General features: G+C 41.4%; 1 protein-coding gene across 1 annotated transcript in view; it reads left to right on the top strand.

Annotated features, from left to right (window-relative positions):
• Positions 1–12,113, top strand: part of LOC106566952 (chemokine-like protein TAFA-5) — a 67,624-nt gene extending 55,511 nt beyond the window's left edge. The window contains exons 4-6 of the mRNA XM_045693335.2: positions 7,870–7,916; positions 9,943–9,999; positions 10,721–12,113. Coding sequence (XP_045549291.1) covers positions 7,870–7,893 — 24 coding nt within the window. The 3' untranslated portion in view covers positions 7,894–7,916; positions 9,943–9,999; positions 10,721–12,113. The remainder of the gene's footprint in view (positions 1–7,869; positions 7,917–9,942; positions 10,000–10,720) is intronic.
• The last annotated feature ends 1,723 nt before the right edge of the window (positions 12,114–13,836 follow it).

The raw sequence follows: 13,836 nt of genomic DNA, 5'->3' as shown, positions 1-13,836 counted from the left end.
TGGTAAAGTGGACACCAGCTAGAGTTAGAGTTGTCCTTTGTCTGAATTCGCAGTTTCAGACCCATGGAGATTGTTTAATCCATCTGGAAAAGCATACTTTTTTTTCTCATCGGTTCACCACACTTTTACGCACATAGACTACTTCCTTGTAGATGACAGGCTTCTCCATTCCATATCTTCATGTTCATATAATCCAATTGTTGTATCTGACCACGCCCCTGTTACTATGGAAGTAGTCTTTCAAACTGTTGACAATCTGCGACCACCTTGGCGGCTAAATATTCAACTGCTCAGTAATGAACACTTGGTCAATTTTGTTTTGGGTCAAATTGACTTTTTCATGAGTACAAATAGAACATCGCTGCATCTACACTCTGGGAAACTTTGAAAGCATATATCAGAGGTGAAATTATTTCCTACACCGCACATGAGAACAAACTGAAAAGGCATAGGCTATCAATGTTAACACGCTGCATTGCCCAATTAGATGACATTTACACCGTTTCAACATCTCCGGATATTTATAAGGAGCGTTTAACTTTGGAAGCAGAATTTGACTCATTATTAACAGACCTGGTTACTGAACTGCTTGTCAAGTCTAGGAGCACTTACTATGAACAAGGAGATAAATTATTAGCTCACAAGTTACGTCAACTATCATCATCATTTCAGATTCCTAAAATTCGTACATCGTCTGGGATATCATTAGACCCTAGGGGGATCAATGATGAGTTCAAGAGATTTTACCAGTCTTTATATACACTGCTCAAAAAAATAAAGGGAACACTTAAACAACACAATGTAACTCCAAGTCAATCACACTTCTGTGAAATCAAACTGTCCACTTAGGAAGCAACACTGATTGACAATACATTTCACATGCTGTTGTGCAAATGGAATAGACAACAGGTGGAAATTATAGGCAATTAGCAAGACACCCCCAATAAAGGAGTGGTTCTGCAGGTGGGGACCACAGACCACTTCTCAGTTCCTATGCTTCCTGGCTGATGTTTTGGTCACTTTTGAATGCTGGCGGTGCTTTCACTCTAGTGGTAGCATGAGACGGAGTCTACAACCCACACAAATGGCTCAGGTAGTGCAGCTCATCCAGGATGGCACATCAATGCGAGCTGTGGCAAGAAGGTTTGCTGTGTCTGTCAGCGTAGTGTCCAGAGCATGGAGGCGCTACCAGGAGACAGGCCAGTACATCAGAAGACGTGGAGGAGGCCGTAGGAGGGCAACAACCCAGCAGCAGGACCGCTACCTAAGCCTTTGTGCAAGAAGGAGCAGGAGAAGCACTGCCAGAGCCCTGCAAAATGACCTCCAGCAGGCCACAAATGTGCATGTGTCTGCTCAAACGGTCAGAAACAGACTCCATGAGGGTGGTATGAGGGCTCGACGTCCACAGGTGGGGGTTGTGCTTACAGCCCAACACCGTGCAGGACGTTTGGCATTTGCCAGAGAACACCAAGATTGGCAAATTCGCCACTGGCGCCCTGTGCTCTTCACAGATGAAAGCAGGTTCACACTGAGCACGTGACAGACGTGACAGAGTCTGGAGACGCCGTGGAGAACGTTCTGTTGCCTGCAACATCCTCCAGCATGACCGGTCAGTCATGGTGTGGGGTGACTTTTCTTTGGGGGGCCACACAGCCCTCCATGTGCTCGCCAGAGGTAGCCTGACTGCCATTAGGTACCGAGATGAGATCCTCAGACCCCTTGTGAGACCATATGCTGGTGCGGTTGGCCCTGGGTTCCTCCTAATGCAAGACAATGCTAGACCTCATGTGGCTGGAGTGTGTCAGCAGTTCCTGCAAGAGGAAGGCATTGATGCTATGGACTGGCCCGCCCGTTCCCCAGACCTGAATCCAATTGAGCACATCTGGGACATCATGTCTCGCTCCATCCACCAACGCCACGTTGCACCACAGACTGTCCAGGAGTTGGCGGATGCTTTAGTCCAGGTCTGGGAGGAGATCCCTCAGGAGACCATCCGTCACCTCATCTGGAGCATGCCCAGGCGTTGTAGGGAGGTCATACAGGCACGTGGAGGCCACACACACTACTGAGCCTCATTTTGACTTGTTTTAAGGACATTACATCAAAGTTGGATCAGCCTGTAGTGTGGTTTTCCACTTTAATTTTGAGTGTGACTCCAAATCCAGACCTCCATGGGTTGATAAATTGGATTTCCATTGATTATTTTTGTGTGATTTTGTTGTCAGCACATTCAACTATGTAAAGAAAAAACTATTTAATAAGATTATTTCTTTCATTCAGATCTAGGATGTGTTGTTTAAGTGTTCCCTTTATTTTTTTGAGCAGTATACTTCTGAAAGTAAAGCGGTTACATTGGAATTGGATGATTTCTTCCGCTCACTTGCTGTGCCTTCTGTCAGCCGGGATTTGGTCAAAAAATTTGAGCAGCCGATCACTATTGAAGAATTGTCTAATGCTGTCAAATCCCTTCAATCCGGTAGAAGCTCAGGGCCTGACGGCTACTCAGCAGAGTTTTATAAGAAGTTTCTCTCCAAAATAGCCCCTATTCTAATTGAAATGTACAATTAGAATAGAATTGCTCCGGTAGCCTCAAACCCAGCTTTTCCCCATCAATGGTTGATGGTGCTTTCTCAACATGATCTAGTCTCTGTATTAAAAGATTCAGAGATATCTATATTAACAATACATTTAGTACGTTTGAACAATTATCAGCTAAATTTGGTCTCCCCAGACATTCTTACTAGTCCGGAGTTACGTCCACAGCATAGATCCCTGATTACCCACCCTTCCTGGTGAAACACAGTTTGACACATTTCTTATCCCACTTTCTACTCTGAAAGGCACCTTGTCAATAATCTACTCAAATTTGCTCACTACAAACCACCTCATTACACAATATTAAATCCTCATGGGAGGAGGAACTGGGTGAGGAAATATCTGATGAACTATGGGAAGGGGCACTCAAAAGGGTACATACCTCTTCTATTTGCGCTCGGCACTGTCTCATTCAATGCAAACTCATTCATAGGGCCCACTGGACCAAAGCAAGATTATCCAAAATTGACAAGGACGTGAACCCTAATTGTGTACGATGTAACCGGTCTCCTGCTAATCATGTACACATGTTTTGGTGTTGTCCATCTCTTGTTGGTTTCTGTAAAGACATCTTTAACACACTCTCAGAATTAAGTGACACACAGATTGAGCCAGACCCTTTTATTGCACTATTTGGGGTTTCCTTACCCGCAATACAATTGACCAAAATTAATAAGGATGTAATTGATCTTTGTTAGCAAGACGATTAATTTTACATAGATGGAAATCCTCTGCACCCCCTTCTCATGCTCTTTGGATTTAATCAGTTTTGAATTGCATAAATTTGGAAAAATTAAACACACTCAATGGGTCTATAGACAAATTCTATGCAATGTGGGCTCCCTTCTTTCCTTATGTTAAACGACTACATTTCCCTGCAGTTCCAGAGTGATGTATATTTATATATTGGTGATGTAAGAGGCCTGGTATGTGTATACACGACATCTCGGATGTTAAGGACTGTATTATCTGTGCTAGTTGACCTGTAACAACTGTATCAAAATATATTTTTTCTTGTCTTTTTTTTTTTTTTTTTTTCTCTCTGTTTTGCTGTATTGTTGTCTTTGATGTGTTGTAAGTTATTTGGTAGTAATATAAAACAAGTGCAATTATTTTGTAAATGCTGGTGTTGAAAATTCAATAAACAAAGTAAAATTAAATAAAATAAAAAAAAGAAGCCTCTTAGACCTAGACTTGGCACTCCGGTACCGCTTGCCGTGCGGTAGCAGAGAGAACAGTCTATGACTAGGGTGGCTGGAGTCGTTTACAATTTTTAGGGCCTTCCTCTGACACCGCCTGGTATAGAGGTCCTTGATGGCAGGGAGCTTGGCCCCAGTGAGGTACTGGGCCGTTCGCACTCTCTGTAGTGCCTTGCGGTCGGCGGCCGAGCAGTTGCCGTACCAGGCAGTGATGTAACTCGTCAGAATGCTCTCGATGGTGCATCTCTTTTGTTACGTCTCGTGGGTTTCATAACCAAGTCTTTGCAACAATTCAATAATGACGACCCTCATGATGCGCTGCGGCACAACCCCAATACACAACAATAGCAATTCTAGCAGATCTCATCCAACAAATAAGATACAGAGAAATGGGACCAGCCCAGCTGTTAGATAGCGACTGTTGTTCATCTTCCTTAGCCATTAGATTATCCAGTTGCCTGGATAAGTACACAAAAACCCACCCTGGTCTGTTAGCATGCACTCTGGCATGTTGTGTATTTGGGGCTCTGACGAGGCAATTCTAGTGATTGTTAGTGGCTCTGAGCTTGATGAGTCTTTAGATGGTTAACCCCACCCAGCAAAGGCCACTCCAGGATGCTAGCACATTACTGTGCAGTCCTCTTGCAATACAATGTTGTTTTTTGTCATTGTGCTCGCCGTGTCTACAAAGGCTGGGAACTCTGAAGGTGAGAATTAGTGTCCTTGTCTGAACTACCACTAGTGTTAATATAGTGTTGCCTCAACTCCGGTTCAGTGTACCCCTCCACAGTATGCAACCAAGCTGGGTTACTTGAGTAAACCGTTTTTAAACGTGGATTTTATATATGTAGCGAGATCCTTTTGTAGTGGCACAACTGGTTTGTACATTGTCAAGTGGGTGGTCATGATGTGTGTTAGTGATCAGAGGGCCACTGGTTCAAGCCCAGTAAAGGGACCGGGACAGTTGAGGAAGCTAAGCTGTTAGCAGCACAGTGAAGCCAAGCTGTTAGCAGCACAGTGAAGCCAGTTACATAGAGACACATTCTTTTTTAGGGTTAGATCAGCACTCCTACTCTGAGAAGCGTGACACATACAGTCCCAGGAGCTCAGGGTTTATGCCTTTCAGTTAAACAAAGAATAGCTAATTAGTGAAACACTCAATACCTTTGTTGTATAACTCTCTTTCTCCATCCCTCTCCCATTATTTTCTATCTTTCTCTTTGTAGCCTAAGGAGAGGACATAGTCTGCGATGTCCTTAGGTTTCTTGTCCTGTGAAAACTAGGCATTGCTCAGCTGTTTGTTTGACTGGCAGTGGTACAGGCCACTATGTCTCTCCCACACCCCCTCCTCTCCTGGACCCAACTCACCTTGTTAGTGTCAGCCGTTAAAAGTGCCAAGCTAGTGCCACTGCCGCCTCAGCACATTGGCCTAAGTTAGTGTCCCCACAATCGATATCTAAGAGAAGTAGCGAGAGAAGGGCACTTAATTGTTGGAGAAGTACTAGCGCAGTCGTGACTCGCCTTTGGGGGGGAGAAATCACTTTTTCTTTGAGAGCAAACGAGGGAAAAGTGCCAAAGTTGGGTATCTCCCCAAAGCCAACACTTCCTTTGGCCGACCTTTCCTTCAAGTTCTCTGCTGCCAATGACTGGAACGAATTGCAAGAATCACTGGAGACGTATATCTCCCTCTCTAACTTTAAGTGTCAGCTGTCAGAGCAGTTTACCGATCACTGTTATTGTACACAGCCAATCTGTAAATAGCACACCCAACTACCTCATCCCCATATTGTTATTTATCCTCTTGCTCTTTTGCACCCCAGTATCTCTACTTGCACATCATCATCTGTACATCTATCACTCCAGTGTTAATGCTAAATTGTAATTATTTCGCCTCTATGGCCTATTTATTGCATTACCACCCTACTCTTCTACATTTGCACACACTGTACATAGATTTTTATATTGTGTTATTGACTGTATGTTTTTTTATGTGTAACTCTGTGTTGTTTTTGTCGCACTGCTTTGCTTTATCTTGGCCAGGTCGCAGTTGTAAATGAGAACTTGTTCTCAACTGGCCTACCTGGTTAAATAAAGGTGAAATAAAAAAATGAAAATATCAATACCTCACCTTCTACTCGGTTCTTGTACGTGTGTAATAGATAGCAAGGTCTTGGAACTCTTTTCACACACCACCAGTAGAGAATGTTCTAGTGTCACTGCTCTCTAGGAGTGGTGGGGAGGGGGAGAAGTCAGGCGCAGGAGACCAAAAGTGCACTTGCAGAGCGTGTTTATTCCAGAGTCCAAAAACACCATGAACAGGCATAAAACAAACCAGACAAAAATAGTCCACCCCAAAAAGGGCCGGGACACAGTCCAGAGAGCCCACAATAGACAAAGACAAATAAACGCAACCCCAAAACCCACAACAGGTAACAACAAACAATCCCGCATAAACCCAACCTAGACAAGCGAGACTAAATACCCCACTAATGACCCAACTCAAAACAGGTGCAACAAAAGACAGACAAAACCAAACGAAAAGGGAAAAAGGGATCGGTGGCAGCTAGTAGACCGGCGACGACGACTGCCGAGCGCCGCCCGAACAGGGAGAGGAGCCACCTTTGGTAGAAGTCGTGACATCTAGGCATTCAGCCTTCAACTGAATAAAAAAATGAAATCACGAAACCTTGGGCAATCTCGGAAGATTCTATTGTGGTCATTTAAGATTTTTTTTCCCCTCACTCTTTTCTTATTTTGATATAAAGATGTAGCGTTTAGATGAGATGATGTCAAAGAGGTGTGGTGTATCAGCACCGCTCCGAGGAGTGTTTCGCTGATAGCGCTTGGTAGGGCACTCGGACAGACAGAAGTGACACAGCAGGCAGACAGACAAACAGACGGACCAGACACAGACAGGACAGATGGACAGACAGACAGACAGACAGACAGACAGACAGACAAACGAAAGGACCAGACACAGAAAGACAGGCGGGCAGAGAGACACAACATACAGAGACACGACTGAACTACCGACTGACCAACAGATGGGTGGGAAGTGGAATACCAACTGTGCCCGTTGTTGCTGCAGGAGCCCCCTGTACAGCAGAGAAGAGGCTCCTGGGAATGCCAATGTGTTTACCACTCCCCACTGTACCATGGCCTTGATTGGCTGCACAGACCATTAGCTTCCTGATTATGAACAGCTTAGACATTAGCTTCTTGGAAGTAAGTTATTCATTCCCCACAGCTAGAAAGCACTAGCAGTTGTTTCCGTCCCTCTTGGCAAAAGGCAAACAGTTGTTTTTGATGCCTTACCAGTTTAAATGCCCTCACGAGTTTCTTCAAAAATGTGAGGGAAACAACAGAAAGTGCTCTGGGAAATTAATGAGATACACAAAATATTAGTGCTTATTCACAGAGAATAGATAATGAAGTGGAAAAAAGTATTCCTTTGCTATTAAACAACATGCAGCAAGCATATAGTTCAATTTTCACTGGACACACAGTATATTGTAAATGTTCTATTGTGACACTGGAAGGTAATGCCTCAGGAACCATGGCTCAATCGCCCATATGGACCCACCTTACCTGCTAGTATTTCCTGGTAGTGTATAGTTCAAAGGTCAGAAAAAATGCAACATTTGACAAGTAAGCCAAACTTTACGTTTTGGGCTCCCGAGTGGCACAGCGGTCTAAGGCACTGACTCTAGAAGAGTCACTACAAACCCTGGTTTGATCCCGGGCTGTATCACAACCAGCTGTGATCGGGAGTCCCATAGGGCGATGCACAATTGGCCCAGCATCGTCCGGGTTAGGGGAGGGTTTGGCTGGGGTAGACGTCATTAAAACATAAGAATTTGTTCTTAACTGACTTGCCTGGTTAAATATAATTAAAAAGAAAATACGTTTCCATCATCTAGCCTTAAATATAATTGAATGTCTTTCCATCTGTGCTTCAAAAGGGACATCTGTTATATGCTCCTTGCCATTTTGTTGGTGTATACTTTGATAGAAGAGAGCTGTGGTCTGTCCTGAAGTTTCTGCCTTTGAATCTTGTCTTTTATCTTCTTTCTAGCCTTTGCCTAAGGAACCATCGTAAGGAGTTTAGAACACAGTGGGTAGGTGAGTCTGGCTCAATCCATTCTCTCAAAGTGTATGTTTCTTTTTTGCACTGCCAGCTGTCAATCACATTTTTATATACAGTGGCAAGAAAAAGTATGTGAACCTTTTGGAATTACCTGTACTTCTACATAAATTGGTCATAGATCTTCATCTAAGTCACAACAATAGACAGTTTGCTTAAACTAATAGCACACAAACAATTCTACGTTTTCATGTCTTTATTGAACACACTGTGTAAAAATTCACAGTGCAGGGTGGGAAAAGTATGTGAACCTTTGGATTTAATAACTGGTTGACCCTCCTTTGGCAGCAATAACCTCAACCAAACATGTTCTGTAGTTGCGGATCAGACCTGTATAATGGTCAGGAGGAATTTTGGACCATTCCTCTTTACAAAACTGTTTCAGTTCAACAATATTCTTGGGATGTCTGGTGTGAACCGCTCTCGAGGTCATGCCACAGCATCTCAATCGGGTTGGGGTCAGGACTCTGATTGGGCCACTCCAGAAGGCTTCTGTTGAAGCCATTCTGTTGTTGATTTACTTCTGTGTTTTGGGTCGTTGTCCTGTTGCATCACCCAACTTCTGTTGAGCTTCAATTGGTGGACAGTTAGCCTTACATTCTCCTGCAAATAGTCTTGATAAACTTGGGAATTCATTTTTCCGTCGATGATAGCAAGCTGTCCAGGCCCAGGTCCAGAGATTTCTGTATGTCTTTACCTGACACTTTAGGATTCTTCTTAACCTCATTGAGCATTCTGTGCTGTGCTCTTGCAGTCATCTTTGCAGGACGGCCACTCCTAGGGAGAGTAGCAACAGTGCTGAACTTTCTCCATTTATAGACAATTTGTCTTACCATGGACTGATGAACATCAAGGCTTTTAGAGATACATTTGTAACCCTTTCCAGCTGTATGCAAGTCAACAATTCTTAATCTTAGGTCTTCTGAGATCTCTTTTGTTCGAGGCATGGTTCACATCAGGCAATGCTTCTTGTGAGTGTTTTTTAGCTCTAACCAACTTCTCCAATCTCGTCTCAATGTTTGTACTCCAGGTCAGCTGACACCTGACTGTGTTTGTCTGTTGTGACTTAGATGAAGATCAGATCTAATTTTATGACCAATTTATGTAGAAATCCAAGTAATTCCAAAGTGTTCACATACTTTTTCTTGCCACTGTATTTCTTAATTCCATTCTTTTACTTTTAGATTAGTGTGTAATGTGAACTGTTAGATACTACTGCACTCTTGGAGCTCGGAACACAAGTTTTTAGCTATACCCTCAATAACATCTGCTAAATATGTGTTCGTATGTGACCAATAACATTTGGTTTGATTTGATTTGAGATGAGCAGAAGTGCAGATCTGAGACCATCTTACCATCTACCAATTCTAACATTAATCGTTGGAGTTTTAAAGGTAAAACTGGCCTCTGTGCTTATATATAGTAAGTGAAACTTACACCTATTCATAGCAAAAATGTTCTCTTTTTCACAGAAAATACATAATTGGTGGTTGCATTTTCCTCTGCGAAAATGGCTTTGATGCAAATGTAAAAACAAAAAGGGCAAAAGAAAAATATAAAGGCGCTATACTGCTAGAAAATAACTTAATGCAGAGGGTTACAAATGAATAAAGCCCAAAGATGCTACTTCAAAGGACCAGGCAACTTCAAATGGCTGTGTTGTTTAAGAAGACTAAGGAAATATACTGAGGTGTTGAGAGAGTGCACAATTTTGGACTGAGAAGGAAAGAAAATGAATAACCGAATTAAGTCAAACCCGCACTGCAGAAAACCGTAAACTCCTCCTTTTTTTGTTTCACACAGTAAACATTGGCTACTGCAGTTTATCCAATTGCTTATTTAGTGAATTTCTGAAGCAATAGGAATATTATTTGTCCATAGTGCAGGGCTGTGTGAATCCTAGCCTAGAAAAACTATGACTGTAAAATTGGGTGATATTGCAGAATCTCAATGCCTCTATGTTTCACAGCCAATGTTGTAAGAATGATTTTCCTTCTTCCACAGAGATAACAAAATGTATCACGTACAATTACCAGAGACGGGGAGCAAAAGGGAAATTGGGTGCGTCGAAAATATTTATTTTCCGGGTAGCCTCAAATTCATGAATTTCTTTGCAGATTTCCAGACTCATATTTAAATGTATGAAAGCTTCATATGAGCGGTCTAGGGTGTCTAATTTGACCATTGCTCATGGTGAATCATTTATATATGTGGAAAGTATCCATTGTAATGTATGGACATTTTTATATGGTTTTATTATTATTGAACTCAATGAAATGTTAATTAAAAATAGCTTTAGAATAGTACATGAAGTATACAGAAAAAGATAGGGAGGATTAAAATAGTATGTTTTATTTAACCTTTATTTATACAGGTTATTCTCATTGAGATAAAATCTCTTTTACAAGAGAGACCTGTTCAAAGTAAGCCTACATAGTCCTTAAGCTGTCATTATACACCACTTGTTGGAATATTACAAGTGTTTGTATAGTCAAATCAAATTAGTCACATGCGCCGAATACAGTGACATGCTTACTTACGAGCCCCTAACCAACAATGCAGTTTCAAAAAATACAGATAAGAATAAGAGATTAAAGTAACAAGTCAGCTTACTTGGGAAGTTGATTTCATTTTTCCCTATTATAAAGTTCATAGATCGCTCAAGATGAAGTCATCCTGTATAAATGACAATGAACAACCACGAGTGATGAAATACCTTGTTTTCTCAATTCTACTGTTTATCCCCCTTTCTCCCTCTCTCTAACCCCCTACCCCATCCCAGGTTTTTTTTGCCAATCATGGCAGAAGGGGAACAGAGGGCAATCACCAGGCAAACACATTTTGTGTCGATTCGCCAATTTTTTTCTCAAACCACTACATACCCTCACTCCACAAATCAGAGGAGCCCTACTATGTGACAGTGCACAGATGTCCGTACTAGCCAATGAAAGCAACACACCACAGCATCATCATCGGGACCCACATGCCACGTCACAAACTGAAATACAAAACCTACTGTATATAGCCTGGGTTGTTTCAGCACGGCAAGCAGGATATCATTGGGAGTCTATGCATGTGTGAGGAACCCACCATTTTTCCACCTATCCCTATGGAAATAAATCTGAAGGTGTGTGTGTGTGGGGGGGGGGGGGGGGGGGGTGTGACTTGGACAATAGTTTGTTGTGTCAAGGTGTTGGAGGAGAAACTCTTGGATGGATTTGTCAGTGACTATTTAACTTGACATTAACAGAACATTGTTTATCTGGTGCATAGGACTGTCTGTCATGAGGCACTTACTGATGGACACCTGCCTGGCCCTTTATCCTTTGTGTGTGTGTGTGTGTGTGTGTGTGTGTGTGTGTGTGTGTGTGTGTGTGTGTGTGTGTGTGTGTGTGTGCGCGCACACGTGTGCACCTCCTGATATACAATGTAAAATGGGAAAAAGTTGACAATCTTGTTCTTAAGTGTGACACATCCAGTATTGTACTTCTGTCAAGAACTTTGTCAATTTACCTGAAGCTCACTTTCTTGCAAACTCGTATAATCATGTTTTAGGGGATGATCATTGATTTAAAGCATCATTATAACAGAATCATATCTTTTCAATACATAAATATATATAGAAAGATCTACGTCACATAAGTTAAAAACAGTAAGTATGTCCGTCAATGTGTAGTATCAATTCATTATTTCAAAGTTATGGTTTACAGTGCCTATGTTTTAATATGAAGCTCATTGCAAGTGGCATACCTCCATACTACATCAAAGTGCTGCTGTTTATATTGGATATAATGTGTACATTCACCGTGTATACTGTTCCGTGAATATTATCAACTTATATAAGAGTGAGCATCACAGAAAGACTGAGATGATATTGTACACATATCACTGACATGTAGTTATTTTCCTTCGAAAAACATGAGGATAAAAAGACAGCCTCTCATCCCTGGGGCTAATTTAATTGTGTGTGTGTGTGTGTGTGTGTGTTTGTGAATGTAGTCATGTGTGCTTGATGCTTGATTCACAGTGACAACGTTTACATGCGCACATTATTCCGGATAGTCGCTCATATCCCAGTTAAGGTCTTATTCAGGATAAGATGTTTACATGCACCTTTGATATCCCGCTCACGAGTATCCCTTCACTCATGAATAAACTAAATATTAATAATTTGACCGTGGATGGCGGAATGATTTTTTTGACAGGGGCTGTGGGATTTTTTGTTGTTGCCTCACTTGGATTTAAAAAATAAATAATAATCTGACATTAAGTAGGCTATTTGTTTGTCAACTTCTCCAAAATTTGATACATGCGGCTTCTCTTTTGTCATTACTTGATACTCAATAATAATGTCATAAATCGATAGAATGATCATCAACAATCTATTTGACATCTCTAAAGTATTATCTTTCATTTCTTTCAAGGACCCCCACACCTCTGAAGAATGACGAAGTCTACTTGTACATATTCACAAATTGGGTGTGGGAATTTCCATGTGGAGTTGATAAACATCAACATATAGCTAGCATGCTAACCTGCTAACCTTATCTAACTAGCTAGCTAATGTTCTATGTTGTTGCTTTTGATGCTGTTTTTTTTTAACTACAACATATTCAAAAGATTAGCCAGCTGGCTCTGTGGCTGGTTATGGATTTGTCATAAGCATTGATTTAGGGAAAACATCCCCACAGATGGAAACCACTTTGGCTTTGCCATCTATTGTTATCGCCAAAGTTTTGTCATCTTACATAAATTGTGGACGCGAATCCGCCATATAAAGTTAGAAAGAATAAGATGAAGCTCCAGTAATATGGGTAACTATTGAAAGAAAGCTCATATGCGTTTTTCTACATTGTAATGGACACGGGGGAACCTTTGGTAGGTAACGTTACGCTGCTGGTAGGCTTCGGCTGTGGTAGAGCAAAGCCAAGTCAGCCCTTGCTCATGGTTCTCACAGGGGAAGTGAAATTATAGGCTACATTGACTTTAGTCATAATCATGCAAGCCGCAAATAACATGTAACTATAAAACTCATATTGTTTTTTCGCAGGTGACTTTTAATTATCTGGATAGACACTTGTGGTTTCTTGCTAACGTTACACCAATCAAAGCATTGAAGAAAAAAATACGTAAGTTTGCACCTCCTATTTTCATTTTCTCCATGGCTCAGACGGCCATGTGGACACAAGGCGGTGGGCTCATTTTCGTAATGAAGAAGAATAACTTTGCAACTGTTTCTGATTCATAAGCAATGCCATGCTGGTGGGTGGTAACATTCAAGTAGAACCCAGCCCTGAAACAAAAAGTAGGCTGAAAATTATTTGTATGTCATATCATAGGATAAGACACTGCATTCACACAGATTTGCACAAAGTGGGCAGTTCGGATTTGTCACTTCAAGCACAAATATATAATTCTTTGTCTAAAACAAATTACTTATTGACATAAATCATTGTGCAACATCATGGGTAAGCTCTAGCCATCATCTTTCAGGTTGAAAAAGTGGATTTCTCCTGATGTGGAAAAGCTATAAAAACGATCCAGTATGTTTCTGATGGTATTCAGTTCGTCTTGGATGCATGTTTAGAAAGTGAAATACAGTCAGCTTTTATGTTGCGGACATTTTTTCACATTTAGGCTACAGTACATTCACATTTTTTTAAGATGAAATAAATTAATCATATTTCACCACACAAAATTAGCATTTGGTCTATCAAGAAACACTTAATTCTACAGGAGTTAATATTATAATAGGGTACATGTGAGGCCTACAGTCAGTGTCCAGACTTCAGTTAGTATTCCAACTATTACTGTTCCCATCTGAACATCAAACCTACGCAGACCGCAAAAAACAACAATAAACAGGATAAGATGTTTACCCCGTCTAAGATCAGCATA

This window comes from Salmo salar, chromosome 13 (assembly GCF_965601325.2).
Source record: "Salmo salar chromosome 13, fSalSal1, whole genome shotgun sequence".
Lineage (NCBI taxonomy): Eukaryota > Metazoa > Chordata > Actinopteri > Salmoniformes > Salmonidae > Salmo > Salmo salar.
The sequence above is the reverse complement of the archived record's forward strand: the minus strand, read 5'-3'. Positions and strand labels throughout refer to the sequence as shown.